Source organism: Morchella sextelata, assembly GCF_020137385.1.
Source record: "Morchella sextelata strain SCLS chromosome Unknown scls_13, whole genome shotgun sequence".
In the NCBI taxonomy this organism is placed as follows: domain Eukaryota; kingdom Fungi; phylum Ascomycota; class Pezizomycetes; order Pezizales; family Morchellaceae; genus Morchella; species Morchella sextelata.
Window position 1 is genome coordinate 1,385,659 of NW_025408628.1, and position 26,558 is coordinate 1,412,216.

The following is a 26,558-nucleotide window of genomic DNA, read 5'->3' on the forward strand; positions in this document are numbered from 1 at the left end:
GCCGCAGCATATATTATATGATATAGGCAACATTCGCGAACGTACTAGCCAACCAGGAAGTCACAATATCAGCGATTGGCCGAGTCAATTGACGGATATCGTTGATCTGACAACGCTGTTCGCTGATATCATCGAGCTGACAAAATCACTGGTTCGACTAGAGAAACTCCATACAAATAATCCTTGTATCCTCACTTGCATTTTCTGGTTCTTATGCCCACACCCGAGTACATATATTTAACTATTTAACCATTGGATATGGATATCAATGCATGTACAATATGTACATGTAGTTCATACGGGCTGAGTTCAGGCAAGGACTCAGGAGGCTATGGCTTGGCGCCAAGAAATACTCGGTCCTGACCGAGTGATGGTATATGATGTCAAAATTCCTAAATTATACACGGATGTGAACCTACTTTAAGGTTATTTCGTTACCCGCTTCTCAATAATCTACCTCATCAACAGAACCTTCTAGTTCTGATTCCTCCCTTCCTATAATCTATCAGACTGCTCCTTTCAAAACGCCGCCCTCAAGTTCAATCCGTCATCAGAAATGGAATGCCTGTTTCGTGGTCTTGTTCCAAAACTTCATCGACGTTGGCACCGTGTCAAAGAGCCAAAATTTAATCTTGAAGGGCTACACCTTGATATACTAATCATGGTTATTCTCACTCTTGATAATACCTCTGACCTTTTCGCTCTCATACAAACCTCGAATACCTTCAAACGTCTCTTTAATAGATACCGCAAATCAATCCTCCTTGGTATTTGTAAAAATATGGTTGGTTCCAGCGAAGCCACTTGGAAAACTATCGCCGCAGTCCTCGTTTACCAGCGACCGGTTAACGCCAATTCCGGGCGTTTTCTCCCCGATTTTGCTTCCATGAGATTTGTACTGGAGGATCAAGACATCCGTCAACTTAAACACAACCTTCGGCTATTCACCAGTACCGCGAAAAAATTCAGAAAATATGTTGATAACCCTGCCGATGATCACATTACTGCCGGATGTTCTTTCAAGCCTGGAGATAGCCTCCCAAAACAAGTTTTCTTCGGCAACTGGCTATTGGAGTTCCAAGTGAGATATGACACGGTTACAACCTTTTCAACTCGCAAACCTTACACGAAAACACAACTCAGAGACGCCGCACTTATTAGAATCTCCATGTATCATGGTGATTACACATATGTGTCTCGCGCTAGGCCTCTATGGGAGAGAAGGGCTTATAAACAAGACAAAGCAGCTCGAAGCAGAGTGATCGACCATATGAGTTCGTGCCTTCGGTGCGGTAGACATAAAAAACTGTTGTGGTTGAAGATAATGTATCATTACGACTTCATGATCTGGAAGGATGAGGGGGGTATGATAACGTTCACGGATTATCAGTTTTTGATGGACCAACTTTGTGACGATATGACACTTAGGGGGGTGGATTATCTTGTTGAAAAACATGGGCTATCTTGTGGCTGGGATCGCGAAGGATAGAATTGATGGACGAAACGATGTACCCATCACATCAATAGAGAAACCCGATTTTTCCTATATGTATGTCAAAGTGAGAAGCGAGTAACACGGACAAACCCGACTTTCCATAACAATACCGTAATGCATCTGTCTAATTCCTTTCTCCTGTACTTAGTTAATAGGATACCGGTGCCGCGCTCGCTAGGAGCGTACTACATAGTTGTGATTAACGTTTAATGGTATATAAGGTAGGACTAATCGATGTCCATCCATAATAAGTTGCAATCAAGAATTTTATATTTATGATACGAGTCGGGTCTTGCTTGACCCAGATACTATGTTGATCAATGAGAGATTCAAGGATGCTGTGTTATTTTATTTTCACGAGTGATCTTCGATGTTTCCCATAGTGGGTAACGAACGCTATGACCATTTCGGGCTGGGCTTAGCGAGGTTTAGGGTTGGATTGCCTGTTACAGCTTTCTTGGTCAACCAGGTATCATTTCGCGACCACCTTAGCTGTCAACAACGAACATCACAGAGAGCTCCAGGGAAGAAAATCAGACGAAGGGTTTTAAGACCTTACCCTGATAGGATCAAACCAACCCCGCCCTTCAGACAATAACAGAGGGCACTCTCGACGTCGAACGCCAGCTCTAGTTCAACGATCATGGCAGAAGCAGAGTTCCTCGTTGGTGACCACGTTGATGTAGGCGGCTATGCCGCCATCGTCCGCTATGTCGGCGAAACTCTCTTCGCTCCCGGCGAATGGATTGGAATAGAATTCGAAGGCCCAGACGGTAAAAACGATGGCTCGGTACAAGGGGAGCGGTATTTCAACTGTCCACCAAATAGAGGAATATTCGTGAAACCGGGTGTCCCACGGTTAATAGAGCGACCTCCTCCACCTGCTATGAAGAGAGCTTCGGCGATTGTTTCGCCTGCACATGGTTCTCCAAGGCTTGTGCAACCAAGGCCCTTAAGCATGCGGGTATGTCCGTCGTAGGTGGGAGAGGAAGGAGGCCTGGAGGGGAGGGCAATTGATGGGAAGCTGATGTTCAGGTGTAGGCTCCTGCATCGCCGACGAAGATGCTGTCTGGAAGTCCGTCTCCCGGTGCTGGAACTTCAAGAACAGGTACACCACTTGCTAGACCACCTTCTGTGGTTGGGCGGGTAGGTACAGGAACACCTACCCCCCGCACCTCCGGAAATACCGCACCACGTGCAGGTCCAATGGGCCCTCCGGGGGGAAAGCAAACCGCCAGCGCTACAGCATCAAAGCCGGGACAGGCTCGACGACAATCTACAGTTAATTCTACGTCTATGTCAAGGACCCCATCGGTTGCTTCATCTGCCGGAAGCTCAGTCGCTCGTCCACCACCCAGTAGCAACCGTCTGTCGTTGAAACCCGGCGGATTGCAAGTTTTGGGGGGGCGCAAACAAAGTATATCAAATGTATCATCTGAACGGAGCTCCCCAGATATCACCAGTACAGGAAGTGCAATGAGGAGATCAAAAAGCGACGACAAAGATCCTCGAGGCCAATCTACACGAATGGGGAGAAGGGAATCGAACGCCTTGTCACCTGGTTCACCAAAACCAGTTTCGAAGGTAGCGACCACAGGGCCAACAATTGGCTCGCCGGTAACTGGGCCGAGCGCGACCAGTGCTGGGGCTATTTCTGCAACTATGGCAAGAGAGTTAGAAGACTTGAGAAGTACAATCAAGGTGATGGAGAAAAAAAGAACAGAGGATAGGGATAAATTAAAGGCGCTGGAAAGGATACAAAATGAAAGGGATAAGTTTGAAATGATTATCCAGAAGCTTCAAGGTATGGGATAAAGGCAATACTGGATGAAACAGATCCGCTATCCCTGTTCATAACAAAGAAACTGATCACTACGACTAGCTAAATACCAACCTCAGCAAGCCGAGCTTGTCGAACTTCGAAAAGAAATCAAGGAAATGAAAACTTACCTCGAAGAAATGGAGGAATTCAAGGTCGAAAATGAGATGATCGTAGAAATGGCTACTCTCGATCGTGAGATGGCTGAAGAACAAACTGAATCGCTACGTGCAGAACTTGAAGCTGTACGAGGTCGTGCGGAGGAGCTAGAAATGGAAGTCGAAATTTTACGTGAGGAAAATAGTGAGCTAAGTGGGGAGATGACACAGGAGGAGAAGACAAGCGCTGGTTGGCTACAGATGGAGAAACAAAACGAGAGACTCAAAGAGGCGCTTCTAAGATTAAGGGACATGACCTCTCAGACAGAAATAGAGCTGAAAGAGACAATCAAAAGCCTCGAGGAGGATAACAACGAACTAGTAGAAATCAAAAAGGCTGCTGAAGGAACTAGAGAGAGACTTCAAATCTCCGAAGCAGCGGTTGAGGATTTAAGGCAGCAGTTAGAGACTGCTTTGGGCGCCGAGGAGATGCTTGAGGATCTTACCGAAAGGAATTTAAGCATGAGTGAACAAATAGAGGAGTTGAAGGCGACAATCGAGGATTTGGAGAGCCTGAAGGAGATCAGTGATGAACTGGAAATTAATCACGTTGAAACAGAGAAACAGATGCAAGAGGAAATCGATTACAAAGATCTCGTGATTGGAGAACAGTCAAGGCGGATTGCACAGTTGGATACAAGTAATGAGGAGGCAGAGTACACAATTACGAGATTCAGAGAATTGGTAACCAACTTACAGAGGTACATTCCCTTTCTTATGATTTTCCTTGCACATTTTCGGGTGTTAACCATGAATCTAGTGACCTTGAGGACATGAGAGCTAGCCAACAGATAACTGAAACCGAGGCCGAAGAACTGACAGCTCGCTCGCGCTCAATGATAGATATAAACATGAAGCTTCAAATAACCGCCGCAAAAGCCCAAAATAAGACTATCGATCTCGAGCTGCGTCGACTAGAGGCTGAAGAAGCAGTGGAGCACCTCTCAATTGTGCAAATGTTTCTTCCTGAAGCCTATCGTTCTGAACGAGATTCCGTGCTTGCCCTTCTCCGTTTCAAACGCGTTGCATTCAAGGCCCATCTTCTTCACACATTTGTTAAGGAACGCCTCGCTGGCCAAGTTGGGCAAGAACAAGCTGGACATGAAGAATCACTTATGGCAGCTTGCGATATGTGTGATAAACTCACTTGGGTTAGTGCAATGTGCGATCGCTTTGTTAATTGTATCAGCGGGTGCAGCTCGCAACAATTTGCAAGATTTCAGGGAGCACTCTATGAGCTAGACCCCGTGGAACGAGCTCTGAATGGATGGATCGAAGGATTGAGAAAAGATGACTTGAAAGAGAAACAGTGTGTTGCTGAGCTGCAACGGACTATGGCACTCATGTCTCACCTAGGGGAGATTCATCTTAAGAATGATCTGGAAGGATTCGCGAGTGATCTGCATATGAGAGTTCTGCTGATGCAGAGCTACATGGAGTCCACAGCAGCAGCAATGGCACAAATAAAGCTAATGGTCCAGAATAAACTCCCTCCCAGCATTGAAGAGGGTGAGGGCGAGAACGACATCGCCTCGAGCTTCGCAAAGCGTGCCGACGCAATAGTTTCAAATTCGCGGAGTGCGAAGGTTATTATCAGCAAAATTCTTCGTTCTCTAAACGATTTCCAGGCACGTTCATTGTCGCTTACACAAGACAAACTGGGAAACTTCACAGCATGCGAAGATTCTACAAAACGGCTAGCAGATTATGCCAGGGCTATTGGGAACGATGTTTATGAGCTGCTTTATTCAGATGATGCGAAGGGGAATGTTGGATGGCAAGAGTTGCAATCAATGTTTTTTAGGACGACTGAGAGAGAGCTAGTAGCTGTCGAGGTGGAAATATTTGGAGCTTTTGGAAAGGAGTTAAAGAACCTTACGAACCTACTTGTCGAGCTTGGAAGTACGGCTTCGGATATTGACATGACTGCTGAGTGTAAGTCTTATCTTTATTTGTCTACGGAATCACCTGCTAACGAGCGGATAGTCGAAAAGGCAACTGCCCCATGGATTATCCGTGCCCACGAACTCAAAACAACTAAGACGATTTCTGTCGACGCTGAAGAGGAGATCCGTCGTCTCAAAGATGATATTCTGGAGCGTGCAACACAAATCAAGCTCCGTGATAAAACCTTGGAAGAATCCGCTGTCAAAATCGAACTCCTCGAATCTCGCATGCGTAATGTCACTAAACAGAGTGAGCGGATTGAAGAGCTCGAAAAGCTCGTGTCAGAGGGAACAATACGCGAGAAAGATCTTACTGATGCTATCGAGAATCTCAATGAAGAGATACAATCCCTTGAGACTGAGGTTGATAAATGGAAGAAGACCGCAAACGATAAGAGAGCACTTGGGGAGGTTGACAGGATTGGTGCAGAAAAAGCGGTTGCTACAGCCAGAGAAGTAGATGAGCTTAAGAAGGAAATCACTTCACTCACAGGAGCTGTGAATTTCCTGAGAGACGAGAACACAAGGGTTATCAAGAACGACCTACTGGCACCTGACTCGTGGCTATTGGAGCCATTGTTGGCGAAGCCAGAAGTCAAAGAAGTTGATGAATACGAACAAGCTCTTGCGACCGAAGGACAGGATGTTATGGCCGAATTGATGCTACTCGCTACACAATCAAGAGTCGTTGATTTGACGAAGGGGCCCAAAAATCGGAAAACTTGGAGACCAGCTAAGGAGACGCCAAGGTCACATTACTTGGAACAAAGAGAGTATTATGAGTCACTCATTGCATGGAAGGAGGAGGTTACCTCGAAAGCATTATATCACGATGCTGCGAAGAAATGCTTGAGGCCGCAGAACAGTAGGAAGGCGAATAATGTTTTCGGCGCGAAAGTTAATATCAAGATGCCTAGGTAAGTAGAATCTACTTGACAGGTATACGCAAGCTAACGAATAAAATAGGCTATACCCGGTAGGATCGAAAATAATACCGACTGCGACTGATGTGGTAATACAGGAGCCAGATGGATGGGAGAGTCTTCAAGAGACGATGGGCTTTACGTAGAGTTCTGGGTGGTTTTCTTTATTTTTTTTCCTTCTTTACGGCGAATACCTTTTATTTGTAGCAAGGATGAGTTCTGTCATTCTTTTCCATACTGGCCCGCCGGATTTCCGTTTCTTTATTCGGTTTCTATTCTTTAAATGATGGTGTATTACGCGTTTGGGGAGGCGTGTTGAAGAGATGGTGTTTCGGGTTTCAATATCGTAAGATTTATAGGTGATAAATCGTCTTTAGCGCAACGGGTCACGGGTGCCACACAAAATACATCTAATCTACAGCAAGAGTAAAAGGGATGGTCAAAATTAGTTTGGAAAATGAAGAGAACTGAGTGATTTATAGATCCAACTCTTTTAAATAGTCGTTTTCTATCAGAGACTTCTGAAGTTTACATTGACCCTTCTTTACTTTCTTCTACATAAGAGAAATAAGAATGAGTAGATCTGGCCATAGCTTAAACAATAGGAAGTGCGAGAAAATAGAGAAATATGGACTCGCGGGGTGCCTACTCTATGCAAACTTCCACTGAAAGGTCCATCTTCTACATTAACGTTCAGTAGTATGAAGCATTTCCATTATTTTGTTCTACCCGAGATTTAAATAGACAAAATAATTTTCATTGGTTCGGGAGGGATCAAAAATTTTCGAACGAACGTATAGATAGATTAAACCCCCGTATAGTGGAGAGTCGATGGGATATGGTGATCGAGGTTAATTGACGTTCCCAGACCTTTGGGGCCAGAGAAGTCTAGGGATAGGTCAATGATTGAAGACCTGCCAAGGCTTGAGCGAGTAGCACACATCTAACCTGCCCATATATTCCTTAAATTAGGGCCCGTTTGGTTGCAACGATTATTGGGCTCAATCTATGGAATAAATATTTGAAGTGTTTGCCAACAACAGCTGTTACCATCTGAAACCGAGCGAAACCACAGAAAGGCCGTAATCTGAACTGCACCTCCAGAGGTAAAGTTCGGATAGTTTCGCATGAATTAAGAAACACCACACCCAAAGCCACCACCACAACAATTTCTAAAATCTCAATTCTTACATGGCTATGATCTTTCCTATCACTAGATGTCATATCTCATGAAAAAATAGAAATTAGAGTGATACTGATAGAGTTATAAAGTTGATTATAATGAGGATTAATGGAGAGAAAAATAGTGCCCAACCAAACACCACCAGTTTTACTTGCAACCCATGGAATGGCAATAATTCGGTTTATTTTTTTTGCGATCCATGGATTGACTTTCGTTGCAACCAAACAGGCCCTTACTATGGTATCATGGTATAATGAGTCCTAAGACTTTAAAGTTTTTTACAAAGACAGCCATTCAAGTTTAGAATTCTAACTACTACAATCTTGTTCAAGTGGCATATTCAACACTAAAGCTAACCAGCAAATGTGACACCCCATCTTTTAACTGCTCCATCCGCCCCAGCTGAGACAATCACATCCTTTCCCTCCCAGCCCACTGCATTGACACCTCCCATATGTGCATTTCTAGCCTTCAAATTCTTCGCAGGATTCTCGACACTGTACACAAAGACATTTGTGTCGAGGCCTCCAGTAACAACGTGGGTTCCATCGTCATTCCACACAATACTGTCAACACGTCCAGTGTGGAAACTCCAGCGTGTTGTCTTAACACTATATGTTTGATCCGTAGTATCATGTAGTGTTATTTTACCTGAGGCATCGCCAGCAGCAAGGTATTTGCCGTTGGGAGAGTAGGAAAGACATGTTGGTGTGGATCGTGTCATGATTTTTTTGGATTCTGTAATTGTAGATCCAGAAACACTGTAGACCTGGATGATATTGTTCTTCCCGCCAACCGCAATTTCATACGTAGATGAGGCACCAACACAGGTAGGCGTGTATTTAGGAACTAGTGTAGCGATGATTTCGAGGTCCTTGCCGTAGACGGTAATGGTATTTTCTGAAACCACAACTGTAGAACCATTCGGGCCAAGTTCTGCGATACCCTTGGGCTGGCCTTCAGTTGGAGCGTTTGCACTTAAGTTCAAAGTTAGTTATTTCCTTCTTACTTCAATTGCTTCCTAACTGAAGGGCTTACACAAAGCATCCAGCCCCGACATCGATTTGCCTGGCGTGATCATCCCACCCAACGCTGACAACTGACCTGGTCTGGGTCTCCGCAAAGCCCGAGACGTTGTTCTCGTGGCCTTTCCCATCCAATCCAGCAGCTGCGCCCACTGTTGTGTCCCACTTACAAATTCTTCCATCATAACTTCCTGTAAATAATGTCCTGCTCTCTTTTGTGACCTTAAGAGCAGTGATGGCCTTTTGATGTCCGTGAACTACTTTGTACGGCTTATGGGCGGAAAAGTTAAGATAATTCAAATCTCCTGCCAAAGATAGTGAAATTATAGTATCGTCGGACCGGGGCGTCCAGACAACTCCAACTTGATGGTCTGGAATACTCGGAATTCCCTCTTCCCCGAACTTCCAAGTAAAAGAGTTCTTTGACTGCTCCACATCCCACAGCTTGACTGTCTGATCCGCGGATGCAGTGACAAACCGCTTTGAATCACTACTCCAGGAAACCGAGTAGATGCCCCCCTTGTGCCCAGCATCACCATATGAAACTTCTGACTTCAAGTCTCCAGTCTTGCCATCGTATAGGAATATCTTACGGTCCGAACCAACAGAAACGAAGTGTTCGCCATCAGGAGAAAATGCAACGCCTTGAACAAAGTTGGAGTGGTTTCCAGTGAGCGTTTGGTTGAACTTGAATGGCGTACCATGATAAAAAACGAGTGTTTTATCATCAGATGCGGTAGCAGCTCGGTATGGGCGTTGCTGGCGTATCGAAACCGAGTTAATGATGGATGAATGGCCAAGGATCTCTCCCACGGAATTACCAGTGTCGTAGGTTATACAATGTCCAAAGCTGCCTTACGCTTAGAAATTGATGCTTAAATAGAAAACCCAAGGTGAAATACCGTTCTTTACCGTCACCCACCGCAATAATCCGCTTGCTTTCTCCATCCCAGGCAAGGTCCTTGATAGTACCAGAGATGATACCGAATTCTCCCTTGGTATTCATATCCTCGCCCACACAGTCCCATACTCTTACCATTCCTGAAGCATCTCCAGAAGCAACATAATAGCCACTGGGAGAAAAGCGGGCTACATTAACGATCGCAGTGTGAGCTGTATACTGCGTGCTGACTGAAGGATCATCGATTGAGCGGAGAAAGACAGATTTTCCAGACTAAAACCCATGTTAATAGGATGACAGTATTTTGAGATTCAGGGAAAATACGGCATATGCTAGACGTTCACCCTTTGGATCAACAGAGAGATGTGTAGACGTAGCACGCGTAGTGGACGGCTGGGCAGCATAAATGGATTCTGTAAAATCAGAGCTGAGAACCGATATCCCATCCTTGAGAGCTTTCAGTACTTACTTCTAAAAAGAGACATGCTCAAAGACGCTGAGAAGCTGCTGTGATATCAAAGGGCTATATGGTAAGGACTCGCAAAGGTAGAAACAAACGGCTGAAGATAGTTGTGAGTCCTGAGATGAACCTGAACTGTACTATGTACCTGTAGCTGACGAAACCCCGCCATACATACTACATGTAGTCGCGGGGATACAGGGGTGCGCGGTCCAGTTTAGAATTGGACCAAACCCGAGCATTTCAGGAACTCTTCGACTAGAAATACATGTGATTGCATAAACTCAATCGGAAAGACTTTGAATTCTGATATGATACAATTTGTGTGAATGGATGCGTAAGGACACTTATAATATAGCTACTTTGACAGTATATATCCAACTGAAGACACGGCGTAGTGTGTGAAGCTCCCATAAAGCCAGCCTGAAAATTTCGGTTTCCTCAGAAGAGAGAACAGGGCATACAGGATAGCACAAACACGTCTTCGCAGACGACTGGAGAATTCAGATTGCTCTCCGCTCGGTTTGACGCTCGTTTGATCGATGGATAGAAGCGACTAACAAGTAACACGCGTGCGGTGAGGGACTGAAGGGATTGGCGACTGTTGAAAGTTTATATACCCTTGGTGACAGGGATTTAAGCCCTAACCCTATTATTACTCAAACCTGATAGGGAAGTCGTGATATAAACATCGCAGAAAAGGGTCCATGGCTAGGTGATCTAGGTATTTGTAAGAGCTAGTGTAAACCGATGAGGAGCTATGCATTCCTAATTTCCTATGTTTTTTTTATATCACAACTTCCGCACCTTGTTGAGTACATGCACATCAGGCCTGACTGACGGCCTACATAAGATACAGATTCCTTTTAGGTCAATGGCGAATACGGTAAATCATACAATAGAGAGTTTTAGCTGCTCGAGTTGGACAGAAACTCGCCCAATGATGTGTAATTAATTTTCTTGGGGTCATCCCCACTATTATTACCTTGGCTGGTTTGGTCGTTGACCCAGGTTCATATGGTCGCCTGAGGCTCCGGATGCACAGACCACACAACCAACCTCTCTCCAGATTTCAATGGTTCTTTTGTGCGGATGTAAACAACCTCCTTTACCATGTCCGCTCGCATCAATCCGTTTGCTACAGCTACGCCCTCCTCAGCCCAAAATTCAACCAACCGCGTTTTCTCACAATCAGGCGGCCCAACATCAGCCTACGCGCGGCACCTTCATGCAGCAAACAGTTACCTCCGCTATTATGGAGGCCAGATTGTCGTGCCGGAAAAGGCGCGTAGTGAAAGGGACATCATAGAAGAACACCATCAATTCATCCAGGAAAATGATAACGAAAGCGAAGAAATGGATGAGGAGAAAAGACTGGCTAGGAGCTATTATCAAAAGCTGTACAGAGAGTTTGCAGTTGTGGAACTAGCGAGATGGAAGGAAAAACAGGTGGGTTTTGTGGATCCTCCAGTCGATGATTCAAGCTGATTATTTTTGTTGGGAAGATTGCGATGAGGTGGCGAACGAAGGAGGAGGTACTGGCAGGAAAAGGGCAATTCTTGTGCGCAAATCTATCGTGCCGAAACGAGGAGAGTACATTGGATGAAGATCCAGACGAAGATCCGGACGTGTCTAAAGTCGTTTCAAACGACAGGAAAAGATTGAGGGGATTCGAGTTGTTATTTGAATATGTTGAGAAACTCGAAAAGAAGAGTGCACTTGTGAAGGTCCGGGTTTGTGATCAGTGCGCCACCAAACTACAGTATATCCAGGACGGCGATCAGAAAAAAAGTGGGAAAAGCAGAGACAAGAACAGAGGCGAAGCAAAGAGGACTGGGCATCGATCTAGATCTAAGGATCGCGGTCGAGGTAGAAGACGAAGACACGATTATGAGGGGGCCAAGAGCGATGGACGAACTAGGAGTCGAAGCCGAAATCCAAGACAATGTAAGGACCAACGTCGTTCGGCGTCGCCAAGAGAGGACGAAGAGTACAAAGTTCAGCATCGTTCAAGGTCCCGAAAGGGCGGAGACGAAAGACATAAAGCACATCACAAATCATGACAGAGCGTAATATACATCTGATATCATGCAATTCCCTTTATTGGTACCCAAACTTATACACTACTCGGCTGGAAGTTGACGAGCATCCAAAACACCTATTATTGAGGTTCTAACACTATGCCAAAATCGGGTGTAGAGATATATCTATGTACGGGTGCTGATTGAAGCCCATGCTGAAAATTAAAAATATGCTCCTCTTATCCCCCCCCCCCCCCCCTTCCAAACTCTATTGAGCACTTCTTGAAAATGGCGTGCATTAGTTACTCGCAGGCTTTTCTTCTGTCTTTAGCCTTTGTAGCACTGTTTTGGCCGCTCTCTCGTTGGCGTTTGCGATTTGGACCGCCTCGGTTTTCTTTTCTTGTGATGCCATCGAAGATACTGCTTCGGAAGCACCTCTGTTCATAATGAAATACACTTGTTAGGCTCCTTAAACGCTTTATGACCTTGAGAAATGTTTACGTACTTCTCTTGAAGGGTCTTCAAACGCTCCTCGACAACGAGAGGTTGAAATATTGAGTACCCTGCACCCAGTTGTAAGTGCGAGAACATTCAATCAAGCGATGTTTCCGGGATATATACCGTTAATGATACCAAAGGCAATCGCAAACCCTACCGGAAGTAAGGATGAATTTCCCCTCATCTTGGTGGGAAGGCTTGTTGATTTGTTTTCTTGAACAATAGCAGTTATTAAGTTGTTATAAGACGGAGAGTTGAAACTGATGTTGCTCTATGATGCGACACAGACTACACTGGATAAAGCTTAGTGCCCGTTGTAGCCATCAGCACCGTGGAAACCTTATCTTAACGTTAGCGACATCATCCCGTGTCACAGCAAACATACAATTTACATGAAGTACTGTGGTCTTCGGTTTTAAAATATATGAAATTTTTTTGTACAATGAGAAAAATAGTCAAAGGCCTTGTAATTGCTTCTGACACTTATTTAATAACTTTATAGAATTGTTTTACTATAGTTTTTATCCGGGTGACACGCGTTAATTAATTGAAACGCGTCTTCTGTCCAACGACACGCGAGAGATGGGTCTAACCGCGCAAAGAACCAAGATCTCACACCATTACAACCACTACCACTCAATTTTATTACAATTAACTCGACTTTCCAGAATCAAGAAATGATATGACGAACTGGCGTGAATTGGGTTTCGTGCCAAACTCAGACGACGAAGATTCGGATACAGCTTTGTCAACACAGGATGACGGGGAAGAGTTTGGCAACGAAGTACAGGTGGTGAACAAGACTGAAGAGAGGGGAAATGAAATAGCTGCGGCTGGTTCAGTAACAGATTCAACTACATCTCGCCTCGGGCACTCAATAAAGGTAACATTTCATCACAAATTGTCGGGAAAGGTAAAGGGATTAATTTTCTTAGGATACGGTTAAAAACGATACCACCCGTGAAGGGTACATTGATATAGATCAAATCCTCGGGGTTCTACCCAACAAAAAAGATTCTGCGCAAAGCGCACATATAACTGGTCAAATTAGTCAACATGAAGACTCGGAAATACAATTAAATGGAGTGGATATAAGGGGGAATGAAATCGATAAGGCGGTTACGATAGTGGATATAAGTAACCAGCCTGAAATACCGGAGGAGCAGGAGGATCAGGTACAGTTGGTCAGAACTAGGGAAGATAGAAACAGTATTTTAGGAATTCCCAGGATTACACATGACGAGAGAATTATGTCCCCCCAGGTTAGTAGACTAGGGTTTGATCTCAGGATAGACGCTTATAATTTCTGGTTAGGGCGTTGAGATTCTACCACGGGAGTGCCCTTATCCCCCAGAGCAAGCCACAAAGAACGGGAAGACCTTCCTACAATATCAGGACGAAGACCATCCAATGCTATCTGAAGAGGCCTGGGGACCCTCTACCCCTATAAGACAAGAGTTCAGGCAATCAGGCCCGACAATTGATAGTTCCTCGATGATAAATTCTTCGCCGCTCTCCTCTGTGTCTTCCACCGACACTGTTACACCGAGACCCTCGTTAATGTCGCAAAAAATGGCTACATTGACAACTGCATTTCACATTGCAGTCCCAAGCGTCAATAACGATCATCAACAGTGGAGTGCCCCTGTTCGAAATTTTCGGGAGCGGAAGCCAATACAAAAAAATCCCTATCTAATAGAAGGGGAGCGTTACCGTCAGACACTTCAATCTCGTGGCGTAAAACCTTTGAGAATACAAGATATTGACAAAGAGCCGAGGGGCGCACAAGGGGCGAGCAAGGATTCCCAGGAAAACGATTATGTGGCACCTCCGGAGCCCGTTAATCAGTCTAAACGTGTGATTGAGGACGAGGTATACCTTTATAATGAGGGGGACGAGGGACATAGTCTACTTTCAGGCACAGATACCCCCAGAGGTCAAATGGGATCGAATAACTCTTTGCCAGGTGAAGCGAAACGAAGAAAAGTAGCCCACACGTACTCTAAACGAAGCTCCGTCCCGAAATCCAAACAAGATACTGTAAATTCGGATCAGAGGAAAGAGAATCCTCGGTCTTTAGCTAGAGCTAGAGTAGATGGAAGTTCCAGAGACTCCGATATTTACGATATGCCTATAGACTCATCTCCCCAGATAATCTCCAGAAATCCTCTAGAGCAGAAATCGTCTAATCATACTACTCGAAGCTTCCATAAATGGTCCACTAATATAACGAAGTCTAAAGACAAATTACAGGGATTATTTGCTGGGATGGATTCCGACTCCGAGTCCGAATCCGAATCTGATCTTGGTCAACAGAATGAATTATCTCAGGCGGTCTCGGCAGCTCAAGCATCACCTATTAACCTCCTCTCTTCCCCCCTGAACTCATCTTCTGAAACGGAATTCGCGGAGGAGGAGGAGGAGGAAGAGGAAGAGGAAGAGGGGGGGGTGGGTGAGGTGGTAGTGGAGGAGGACTTTGAGGATAGTGAGGAGCAAGATGAGGAAGATGAGGAAGACGAGTCGCAATTGATCCGGAAATTCCAACGGAAAACCACTGGTGTACTTCCGGCGTCTTGGTGGAAGCTTAATAAAGACCAACAAATGGGCGGGTCTAGTACCAGGCGTAGTGCAAGAGGCGCTACACCCCCAGCATCAGGTGGCATACCAAGGCCGGGAGTCGCGAGAGCCAAAATTTCTTCCAGAGCGCGGCCCCCAGATTCAGACGTTTTCTCTGTGGGGCACAGTGATCCAGACACTTCCAGTGATGAGCCACTAATATTGGCTTCGATTCCGGCAAAAAGGTCTACTGGAGAAAGAAGTACGCCGAGAAGTGACGGTATTGACTTTGATGATGTTGTTGAGGATGACAGAATTGATCGAATGCTTCCTGGAATTCCTAGAAGAGGTACTAGGCAAACAAAGGGAGGGAGGCGCCAAGTGAGGAGTAATGCTTCTCATAAGGCTACTGGCATGAGCCATGATAGAGATACAATTTCAGCTTCAAAACGGGGAAACAATTTCACCCGCCTTCGCCAACCAAAGATAACAGACCATATTTCATCGAAGAATGGCAGGTCCACAAGAGCTAAGAGATCAGCAGCTCCAAAGCTAGGAATCTTAGATGCAGCACAATACTATCGAGCTACCACTTCTACTGCACTTCCCTTATTCATAAAGATTGCAGAAAGGGAGGTTAGAAAAAGGAGGGACCAGGGTCGACAAAGCCCATCAAGGAAGTTGTTCTTTTTGGAAACAGAAACAGACACGAGAGACATACAATCTGTTCTACGTGATTGGAGAGAGGGAACTTTAGATTGTGTCGCGCAGACTAATAGCTACAACCACCGGGGAAGGAACTCTGAGAACCAAACATCAAGTCATCAATTAAGATTAGCGTCTCCTCAAGATCTTGGTGACGTGCAAGTACACTCACCAGAGAGGTTACCCAAACCTCCACGTACCTTTAAACGCTCACAGCCAAGAAGACAAGGAGGTCGACAAAGCACACTATTGAATGTTGTACGGAGAGGGCCGGTGTCTCGGAAGCTTGTTTCTACCCGCCCTCTGCCAAAATCTCACGTCAATCCTATCACGTCCGTATCAGGCTGGAGCGTGTTTACGACTCATGCGCCGAGATTCACACCTCAACCCGCCCAGTATGAAATCGAGAAACCCATGAATTATACACTCAGGAGACTACATCAGGTCCCTCGAAGAGCCGCTACTCCTGATCTAACTCTACTGCTACAAAACCTAGCGCAGAGGAATTCGCAGTTTATGGAGGAAAGCTATTTATTTGACTCTAGGCCACATAGAACGCCAATAATCCATGATGACTCGACCGATTCTCCCTCGGAAACAACTATGCCGCCTAGACCTATTCCAAGAGCACGTCGGAAACGCATAGCGAAAAGAGTTGATGTTGATATAATTGAACGTCGGCAACCCCCACCTCAGGATATCATCCTCGAGGATGTGGAATATTATCCTCCAGACGAATTGCCTATGACTATCAAGCCTGTACTTCAAGGTTTATTGAAGTATGGAGGTTTATTGAAGTATGGCAATAGATACTCGCTCAATTTCGATACCATGCCTTTAAAGCCAGGAACATTCTTCAATAGTCATACATTTATTGGAGATGGAGGATTGTCCAGAGCCTTGAATACTGCCCCAATCAAAGAAGGGCGGAGTAACCCAGGTATTAGTTTCACATTTGGAGATAAAATACTGCATTGGGGGCTATATCAAGACTCTATTGCAGCAGAATTTGAAATAATCATGAATCAGATCGCAGATTCTGCTGAGAAAACACAAGGCGCCAATGATCTAGGTGGGGCTGAAATCAATTTTCTTGCCGCTCAGGTGTATTCTTTCTCGCAATTTTTTTCAAATTATCTTGCTAGCTTTATCAATTTCTCGGATTCCATCGACCTAATATCGTTCGGGCAAAGGATTCTGCAAGCTCTCGATGATTGTTGTGATCGTGTCTTGACAACGTTTGGGGGAAATCCTTATTCTAGCTCAAAAAATGCGTCAACTCGTCTAACAGTCCAGCTATTAGCATTCAATCTGGTGTTCAAGTTTCAAATATATCAGCTTGCACCAGCGGATGAAGAGGTCAGGACTAGACTTGAAATTGAGAAGTCAATGCGAAAAGCGGGCCAATATCTTCTCGGACAGCTTTTAAAATGTGGGTTGGACGATGTCAGAGCATGTTATGAGGATCAGAGGCAGAGAAATAAGCACGAGAGAGGCATTGATCAAGGATATTATATTGTAGAGGCATGGGTTATTTCCATTCAAATTTTGAACCAAGCAAGGGCTTTAGATATCGGGTTCTGGCAACTTTTCAACCACGAATCACGACTTACTGAAATTGAAAAGTCATTGGATATCCGATCATTCGAACATATTTGGCGTATTATTTTTACTTCCCTTCCGCTGCACCAATTCGACCACCTAGGATTCATAAAACAGCCGCCAAATGACAGTCCTCTGGAGAACTGGTCTTTAATCAAGACGCTAGTCACTCGGCCTCTTAAAATTTATCACGAAAATCCCGAAGGCCATTCCGGTACCATCATTGATTATTGTCGTATTTTATACTCGAGATGTTATCACTTAATCAGTTCGTGGGGCTGGGCGAATCCAGACCTCATAATTCCTACTCTTTATCAATTCTTCGCGAGCAGCCAGTTAGCCAACCTCAAAAATGAAAAAGGATACGGATCTGTGGGATTTCTTCAAGACCTTGAAAAGGCCCCATCATTAGCTATTCAAGATTCGGATCGTTGCTTCCATCTTCTGTTAAAGACGATTGCACTGGGTATTGATACGATAAAAACCACATCAAATTCAGAATTCACTATAAAAAAGATTAGCAACATGGTCATCAGACTTATGCCAAATCACAGACGGCAGTACCCAAAAGAAGAAAAGCTTCGTATAGAGCACCTAAATGCTTTGAGGAATCACCACGATCTTCTCGCAACGCTTTATTGGGCGGCTCCGCCAGATTGCAGGCCTCCTTTGGATGCAATTATCAACCTGGTTGATCCGGAAACGAGTCATCTGGGAGCCTGTGATGTTAGCGTCCGAACTTGGTCAAACCTACTTCGTTTTAAATTACATAGCGGGGAGAACATAAATGGATTGGAACCTTTTGTTCAGTGGTTTGATGAGATTGTTAGTCAAATATTAAGTCAACATAACGCAGCACGGAGTGAAGCCGAGAAGATTTTCAAAGCTTCTAAGGAGAAAGGCAACGACATATCGGAAGATTTGCTGGAAGTAAATATTCGACGCAATCAAAAACAGTTAGAAGACATTTTAGTCAATGCATTCGAACGCTTAAATACCGCACTTTCAGAAATGGCTGGTAATGTTGAGAGTGTTGTCAGGATTCTAAGCAAAGGCATGTGCAAGCACCTTCCTCAGATTGAAAGAAAAAAAACTAATTTTATCAGTATCGATATCGAGTATACTGCATTCTCACAATCGCTTATCACACAAACTAGTTATTGCAGTTCTTCATGTTGTGAAACAGTATGTGTATTCCTGCAAGAAAAATGATGATTTACCGCCATCCACGTCTCAGGTCGATGAAGATAGCCAAGACTATGGGGATTGGTCAGGCTTCGACGATCTGGTTGTCCAGGATGCAAAAAAAGATGCCGGAAAGGTAAAGCATTGGTGGATCGACTTTTATTCCCTGTGCTAACTCGTATAGCATCTTTCCGATACCATTTATGACTCTCTTCGACAGATGCTTTCCAATTGCTTTGGTGCAGATAAACAGCCGGAAGAAACCTTGCTTGTAGAAGTCATTGATACCTGGGTACTTGTAATCGGATTTCTTGTACAAACTGGGTTCAAGGTTGCTTGCTAAAACACCTTTTAGGGAGGGGGAATCACGCTAACAATAGTTTAGGAGTGGGGTGTTTATCTCAATACCTATAGTCATGAATCATGGGCACATCTTCGTGATACCGAACAAACTCGAAAGTTTACATCTTATTTTATGACAAAGGTCATACAAGCCGGGCCAGATACATACGAACTAAACAAAGAAGCATTTCTTTCTTTCTGGTTTAAGACTTTGGTGGAACGAGAATCTATGCTTAAATTTCAGAACACATATACTGCAACCCTTCTCAATTGCGATCCTCGCAACCCTATCTTTGAAAACCTCCCCTTCGTACGGGATGAATCTAGCAAACAGTTTAGCATTTCTCAAAGTGATTTCCGCTTCCGCAGGCTATCCCTCATATCATGTAAGAATAGTCCGAAACCATTTTTGGAGTTTGAACTAATTTCCTGCAGCGGTACTGGCGAATATGAGAAAGTCTTATGAGGTGACTCGTGACGAGTCACCAATAAAGGGAAATTCAATCAAACAAGAATACTCAAGGATGCTTCAATCCATGATGAAATCGATGAAAGATAACTATCAGGTAATCTCTTCTTTTGTGTTTCATCGTCAATATTCTTACCTCTTTCTAGGAGTTGCAAACGAAGGCAACGTCTGGTGCTTATGTCGAGTTTGTGCAAACTGTCATAGGATACTTGCAGCAGCACACCATTGACCTCATTAGTGTTGATGTGTTTTTCGTTAACCCTGAGTTTTTTCCGCTTCCCGCAACAGATCCCACGTACGTCGTTGGTAAACTCAAAAACTACGGATTAAAGCTTCATAATCAAAGGGGTCAAAAACAACTTACTTCTTTCATTCAGTCAGTTTTTGAAAGAGCAGCTGTTGATGGCGAGCAGAAATATCTGGTGGGTCAACTTACGGCTGCACTTTCAGGAAGTTTTGAAAATGGAGATCAGAACAAACCTACATTAAGAGCATTTTTTATCGGAGTCATCTTTCCCGCTTACGTGGAATGCATTTTTTGTGAGCCATGTGGATGGATTCTAGCAATTCCTGTCCTGATGGCTCTAGAAAAAACTATTTTAATGATGCGAGAAGACATTGACTCAACATTTTACCCTTGCATAATATCGGTGCTCTCAATGTTAACATCTCTCCTTGAGGGGATGAGATTGGGTGTCAGATTTCTTAAGGTAAACGCCTATTTAGCATTTGAAATATAATCAAGTGAAGTCCTGAAGTTAATATAACACAGCCTTCGGAAATTTTATTGCCTTCGGTATTAGGCTCACTCACAATCATTTTTAACTCTCTCGGCGGAATCATTCAACTTGTCGATTGGCTGTCAGCACCTGAAGTCGACTCTATGAAAAATCTTTCCGAAGTTGCATACGACTGCGCAAGCTTTTTGATTAAATACTCTGGATATGTAAGAGACCTAATCGAAAATCGCGAGACGCAGATTCCAACCGATGTACGGGTAAACCAAACGTTTGAGGGGCGGTATCGGGCCGCTCACAAAGAGTACATTGTTCTACTCAAAAACTCGTTTTCAAAAGAATGGCACAGTTATGGAGGGTCGTGGTTTGTAGTGCGTGGTGCGAAAAGATCGGAAGTGATTCCGCCAGTTATCTATGGAGAACGAGAAGGTATCGAGGTACAAAAGAGAGAGTTTTCAAGGACAGTCGAAAATTTAGTGAAGATGGCCTGTCGAACTGAGATGTTTGAAGAGGTTGGTTTTAGTGTTGATCCCAGTATCTGGGAGTATGAAGGGAGGGGAGCGCCCCATAGTGATGGTGTTCGTGGAAGGAATCGCGCAAGGGCATCGCGGACGTTAGAAAATCTGTTTTTTTAGGAGTTTTTTGGATTGAGAAACCTATTTTCGAGTTAGATGTAATTATTGGTTGGTATAGCTACTGATGTGAGTACATAAATGTACATACGGATAAGTAAATACACGTTTTATCACTACAAACCTCGAATCAGGTGACACTAATTTACACGTTCCGGTGATGTCTTGGCACAACTTCTGCGCGTCCCTCCAAGCTACGTATCTGACATCCATCTGTATCATTAAACCAACATTGCACATTCTACTTTTCATTTAGCACGACTGCATAGATAATCACTACCCACTACACAGGCACTTTATTCCATAACCTACCAATTAAAATGCCATCGATCCCCCTTCATCCTACACCATCAACCCCACACGAAACCCCTGAACAAAACCCACTTCCGCAACTCCTTCAAACACCCTCCGGGCTGGCACTGCTCGAAATCCAGGGAACAATCAACATGCCAGCCCCCTCAGCCCCACTAGAAGAAGAAGAAAGAACTGGGGACAACATGGAAATCGACCACTCAATCTCACACGAGACACCAGTCGGGCGTCTTGTCTTTCCAGACATTATGACCGAAAACGACAAGAAAAATAACTCCAAGTCACAACGTGTATATCTATACGTGGGGAAACATCAGCGACTTACGGGTACATTGAAGAAGCTACCTAAACCGTTGGGAGTCATTAGGCGAAGGAATCGAAGGGAGAAAGACGCGGGTAATGGAGAGTGGGTGGGTGAGGAGTTAGAGATCGTGGATATCGTCGAGTGGAAGCTATTGTTCTCGAACAGACCGGAGCCAGTTTCAGAAGATTGAGGGGTACTTAGAATTATGGCGTTCTCTCTCGGAGGTGGTATCTACATGATAACTCTGTATGTCCTCCGTGAGCGGCCAGATAATGAGTTCTGGACTATAAAAGGCATGGTCTCGCAGATATTTGCATTGGCTATGTGCTTGAATGATTGGAGTAAATTCCACATACGTACTAGCTAGATCCATGTATATTTATGGAGAAAAGCTTCGATACATACCTAGATTTGACTTCAGCGAGTTCATATATTTAGTAGCACTAGCACTCCAAATCTCATAGGATTACTTGCGATACGGCCTTTCCCTACGGCCATGTAGCCTGGTAGATCATAGATGCCGGTGCTACGCAGCAATCACATCATATAATAGAAGCCGGGATCGAGCCTATTACACTGTAGTTTGATATTAAACTGCACCAAAACCCCAAAACCACCCTCGATGCCACCAATATCATATAGGGCTCAAAACCACAACCCATAAATTAAAGGTCCCTAGGTAGAAGCCTGTAGGCTAGATACGTGAATCGCTCTTGAATAGCTGCTGGTTATAAAACAAGCAGATACTGCCGCCTAATTACTTTACTCCCCACATGAGTCGACTCCCTACTCGCGCAAACTACACATATTTGTGTCGAATAATAATACCCACGAGCTTACTACATACATCTTAAATCTAACAGGCTGTTTCCTCACACGATATCACTCGACAACACTACTTGCCGCCGCCGCTAGCCGAGTGGAATGTAACACGAATATCCTTCACTTTTAGAGCTCGATGGACCATGGGATTTGTGCATGTGCAAGGATAAATTTCATCTTGGTTATCGATAACTTACATAGATAAGATAAGACATCATTTACATTCGGGCCGGGGCACAGATCTGTTGGTTTTTTTTTCCTTTTCTTTTGTGCTACACGACCGGGTTTCCGAAGAGTCATCTGAATATTGAAATGATTAGGTATTATATCACGATGGTGATCATGGTTTGTTTGCGTATCCCCTGGATGTATGAGACATTGGTAAAATCTCTCATGCATTAGCGTGGCCTATCCAGGAAATGATTGAGGTAAGGCAGCGAACTGCGAACTTTATGGCACCGTTAAGTATTCCAAAGACCGACAAAGGCAGCAAGCTGCTTACCTGGACGTTTTCTCACCCAAATTCAAGGTCACATGACGTTCATGCATGAGAGAGATTTTACCAATGTCTCATACATCCAGGGGATAACCGGTCTATCGTTATTTAAACCCGCAACTCTGCACTGTTAGTTCAAAGATAATCAATTGGGGGGGGATAGCTGTGTGTGCTGTGCTGCTTGCTGATGATGTAGGGACTGTTTACTCAAAATTAAAAAAGTCACATGTCCCCCGAATACCCCGCGTTGCGATTTCGTGGAGGATGATATTTCGACAACCAATTCGTACCTGAGCTACTTACCTCCTCCGGATCCGCCGTACTACGGTCTTCTCTGAATGGTGCACGGATAAATCCGGAGGTGACCGGGCCACGTCAGGTCAATTACCTATATTAATGACCATTTTTTGCCTATATATACCGAGTGATTATCACCGGCCAACAACAGTGTGGTAATAAAGTTTGAGCTGTTATGCATTGGGGGGGGGGGGGGGTCATGACAATCAGTGGGTTAGGGTTCATCCCCGCCGGGGGTAATGATCTTTTCTTACATCTATCTCTGCCACAAATAACAAGCTGCAGTCCTCAATGTACGAGTCTGACATGTTTTTAAAATTGTTTATCTGTTTTCCATTATCATAAACATTCCTCATCCGGTCGGCTAGCAAATATAAAAAATTTAATTTTGGTTTTTGTTGGTTGCTCCGAAGGTTCTAGACTCGAGAAACCACTTCCCTCTGGCGTGCTCTCTGCTGCTCCGCTAACAACCTAAGCTCTCACCTCACCTCTCGACTCATCGCCCGAAACTCAACTTCATCCATCCAATTATCCCCTTTCACCCATCATCAAGAATATCAGTATTAGGAGCCATCTCTAAGCTTCGGTAATTATCATAATCACCCCTAATACAATATTCGCTTCGGGATATCGCATCGCTTGGGGTGAAATGCATAGGATGATGGCTCACACAAAATGCTATAGACCTACCTCCCCACCTTTTCATCTCAATCTATCTCTGTTCTATCAACCGTTCAATATCAAAAACTATTTCCCAAACTCAAGCACCTATCCCCAAAGCCCAAAGTCGGTTCTAGGGTGATACTTGCAACATCGTCCCGTCGATACCAATATCCTTCCATCACCCCCTCCAACATATATCTACCCTCAGCCATCAACTCCTCATCTCCAGCCCGCTTTGTTGGGCGCCTATCATCTGAAACAACTGTATTTAATAAGCCCTTACCCTATACCCAGATCCCCAGGACAAAATTTTAACAATATACGCTAGCAAACCTAGATATACCGTTCCATTAAACCGTATGAATTCCGAGGAGTTCTGGGGAATGCACGTGCAGAACCTAGGTGGCACCGCCACAAACCCGCAACACACATACAAATGGCCCCCATACCCCCAGTCGCCCGAAGTCACTCCCGGCGTAGCTCTACAAGAATACGATGACCGTGAAAAGTTCCGGAGAAAGTTTGCCATTGCCGCCTTGAAAGCTGGAGTACCGGTACCGGGGCATCTCTCCCCAGAGGGTAGATACGAAGACGTCATGATGATGCCAGATACCGGATGCATCTCCGGACATTTTGATAATGGGGCCATGGTTGATACGGAGAGCATCAGCATGGTCGGTGGGTACTTTTCGAACCCGTACTTCTCGCAGACAGCAGAGATCCATAGTCTGCCGTCGATGCCTGCTGTGCGGCAGAGGTGGCGATGCTCGGTCGAGGGTTGCACGAAAAAGTTCAAGTCGAAGCAGGCTTTGAAATACCATAATGAAGTATGTGCGAAGGTTTCTTTCTCCGGGGTTTTTGGACGATGGTGGGTGGGTATTAACAGTCTTCTTCTTCATAGACTGGGCACGGTAAAAACGACCGGGAATGTTCTGGCTGCGGGAAGGTTTGCAAGGGCGATAAAAATCACAGGAAGCATGTTGCAAAGTGTCTACCTAGAAATTAAACGGCTGCAACCACCTACTACTATTTTCCCGCTCTAAAATACTTGCTGTGCCACAAAATAGAGGACTTGATGGGAATATCAGGATTAGGGCAAGGTATACCCCTGGTACTCTGATAATTGCCAAATGTCGCAAGATGACTAACGTCTTGTTTTTCCTCGTAGCTCTTTTCTTGGTTTCCTCGATAATCTTTTAGGGTTGTGCATGTAAAATTCTTTTTTCTTTTCTTTTGTAACGACTGCCCGTGGGTACATGTAGTAACCCCCTGGCCTTATATTCTTTTGTAAATCTTTTATCTACCCCCTGTAAATTGAAACAGACTTGTATCCATCACCAATACTTTCCCTAGCGTTAATCCATTCATGCCCGATTGTTGGGAAGAGTTGCTGTTATGATTACGAGTAAACGTTAGTGTTTAATGCTTCAAGATGGGGAAGGTATAGCCATGTTGACAGCCGGTATAGAAGTGGTCAGATGGCGTTTATCATGAGGGGTTTACCCGCAAAGCGGTGGGCATCCTGCGGTTCTTATACAAAAATCAAGAGCGGGGTGGCTGTGAGCATTTCGTTGAAACATGCTGTTCTAACCAAACAACCCCACGAGTGATAACTGATGACATTACAAGATCCGAGCGAAGCATCAGCTGCCGCGCCGGCCACCTCACAATGCAGGACCCTTTTATTTACACTTCATGTATCGCGCCGGGAAGATATACTCCATCTTCCATTGGACAACAGCAGAATAGGAAAAAAAAAGCCTTTTTCCAAACAGCAGTCACACACAACCCCCCTCTCTCTCAAAGCAGAAACAGAATCCACCGACCCACCGGCACCAATGTCAGTGTTTCGAAACAGGAAAACCATCCATCCATGCATCCTCCCGAGCGCCCAGACATTCGCTTACGCCCCCCCATGCAGGTGGTCCCGATGGGCCGATATGCCCTACCCAGACTAAACACTCAAGGTCTTGGTTTTCCATGCACGTCCTGATCCTGTCTACTCTACTCTATCTGTCTGTCTGTCTTACACACCCCTCTCCACCAAGCTCTTCTGCATATGGCGGGCAGACCAACCATACATAAGTAAGATACGATCACCCCGACAACCAGCCTCTCGGATGAGGGTGCGAGATTGCGCCGGTCTCGACTTCCCGGCCGGAGCTCTGAAACACCAGGCCCGAACGTGGGCAGTGAAGGAAGGAAGAAGAAGGAAGGAAGGAAGGAAGATACCGTGCTGCAGGCTAGCTCGGGAAGATACTGAAATAGGTGCAAGACTCTATTTTGGTGGGGAGACCCGAACGGAACGCAACCCATTTGAATCTCTGGCGGGAGCCGGCGGTGGTGATGGATGATGGGCAAGACATGATCAAAGCTCCGAAATAGGCTCTCGCCTGTGTCTGTTGAGCAAGGGCTCGCCACCAGCTTTTTGAGCTTGGATTTTTTTTTGTTTAGCATGATGAATAGCAAGAAAGATCAAGAAGACAGAAAAAGAAAAGAAAAAAACTAAATTTTTTTGGTAGATTCGTCGATAAAATACTAAATCATCTTCCCATCAAAAATAAAAAAAAAAACACAATCACAGGCTTTTTTTCTTGCTCGAAACGAAAATGAGAAGAGAGTCGTCACAATAAAAAACAGTAAAGGTGAAAAAATAAAAATAGCAATAAAAAAACCTGCCCAATTTTTCCGCCGTCCCGCTCGCTAGATAGAAAGATATATCGTCAAAAGCAAAAGGGATATACTAATAGAAGAAAGATGGATAATAAATAAACAGTGCTTATGTTTCTTTTCCTTTTTTAATAAAAAGAAGAATAAAAGATAGACAAACAGCCAACCAACCCCGAGCGCATGCCTCCCAGACAGTGAGAAATAAAACAAAAAGCCGACATGTTAAAACACAAAGAAAGTGGAAAGGAAAAAGGTATTCTTTCTGTGGGTTTCATCCCACTCCATTATATTTCTTGTTCCCTTCTTTGTGAGGATATGGAGACCCTATCATAGTAAA

General features: G+C 44.6%; 8 protein-coding genes across 8 annotated transcripts; 6 read left to right on the plus strand and 2 right to left on the minus strand.

Annotated features, from left to right (window-relative positions):
- Positions 1–556: 556 nt before the first annotated feature.
- Positions 557–1,489, plus strand: H6S33_002782 (uncharacterized protein; the record flags this gene model as incomplete). The annotated part of the gene is made up of 1 exon (XM_044834157.1): positions 557–1,489. The coding sequence occupies one exon, from the start codon at positions 557–559 to the stop codon at positions 1,487–1,489; it is 933 nt and encodes a 310-aa protein (XP_044692943.1).
- A 649-nt stretch (positions 1,490–2,138) lies between these two features.
- H6S33_002783 (uncharacterized protein) lies at positions 2,139–6,487 on the plus strand (the record flags this gene model as incomplete). The annotated part of the gene is made up of 6 exons (XM_044834158.1): positions 2,139–2,459; positions 2,537–3,299; positions 3,378–4,173; positions 4,233–5,407; positions 5,459–6,335; positions 6,385–6,487. The coding sequence occupies 6 exons, from the start codon at positions 2,139–2,141 to the stop codon at positions 6,485–6,487; spliced, it is 4,035 nt and encodes a 1,344-aa protein (XP_044692944.1).
- Positions 6,488–7,876: 1,389 nt separating this feature from the next.
- Positions 7,877–9,935, minus strand: H6S33_002784 (uncharacterized protein; the record flags this gene model as incomplete). Its single annotated transcript, XM_044834159.1, has 5 exons — positions 7,877–8,501; positions 8,563–9,399; positions 9,452–9,723; positions 9,775–9,863; positions 9,920–9,935. 5 exons carry the CDS (start codon positions 9,933–9,935, stop codon positions 7,877–7,879), a joined length of 1,839 nt encoding a protein of 612 aa, XP_044692945.1.
- Positions 9,936–11,023: 1,088 nt separating this feature from the next.
- On the plus strand, positions 11,024–11,973 carry H6S33_002785 (uncharacterized protein; the record flags this gene model as incomplete). The annotated part of the gene is made up of 2 exons (XM_044834160.1): positions 11,024–11,359; positions 11,416–11,973. 2 exons carry the CDS (start codon positions 11,024–11,026, stop codon positions 11,971–11,973), a joined length of 894 nt encoding a protein of 297 aa, XP_044692946.1.
- A 256-nt stretch (positions 11,974–12,229) lies between these two features.
- H6S33_002786 (uncharacterized protein) lies at positions 12,230–12,613 on the minus strand (the record flags this gene model as incomplete). Its single annotated transcript, XM_044834161.1, has 3 exons — positions 12,230–12,368; positions 12,437–12,494; positions 12,553–12,613. The coding sequence occupies 3 exons, from the start codon at positions 12,611–12,613 to the stop codon at positions 12,230–12,232; spliced, it is 258 nt and encodes an 85-aa protein (XP_044692947.1).
- A 498-nt stretch (positions 12,614–13,111) lies between these two features.
- H6S33_002787 (uncharacterized protein) lies at positions 13,112–20,660 on the plus strand (the record flags this gene model as incomplete). The annotated part of the gene is made up of 9 exons (XM_044834162.1): positions 13,112–13,312; positions 13,365–13,691; positions 13,744–18,346; positions 18,399–18,613; positions 18,662–18,808; positions 18,863–19,205; positions 19,255–19,385; positions 19,435–19,710; positions 20,061–20,660. 9 exons carry the CDS (start codon positions 13,112–13,114, stop codon positions 20,658–20,660), a joined length of 6,843 nt encoding a protein of 2,280 aa, XP_044692948.1.
- A 317-nt stretch (positions 20,661–20,977) lies between these two features.
- On the plus strand, positions 20,978–21,463 carry H6S33_002788 (uncharacterized protein; the record flags this gene model as incomplete). The annotated part of the gene is made up of 1 exon (XM_044834163.1): positions 20,978–21,463. The coding sequence occupies one exon, from the start codon at positions 20,978–20,980 to the stop codon at positions 21,461–21,463; it is 486 nt and encodes a 161-aa protein (XP_044692949.1).
- Positions 21,464–23,910: 2,447 nt separating this feature from the next.
- H6S33_002789 (uncharacterized protein) lies at positions 23,911–24,557 on the plus strand (the record flags this gene model as incomplete). The annotated part of the gene is made up of 2 exons (XM_044834165.1): positions 23,911–24,378; positions 24,453–24,557. The coding sequence occupies 2 exons, from the start codon at positions 23,911–23,913 to the stop codon at positions 24,555–24,557; spliced, it is 573 nt and encodes a 190-aa protein (XP_044692950.1).
- Between the last annotated feature and the right edge of the window lie 2,001 nt (positions 24,558–26,558).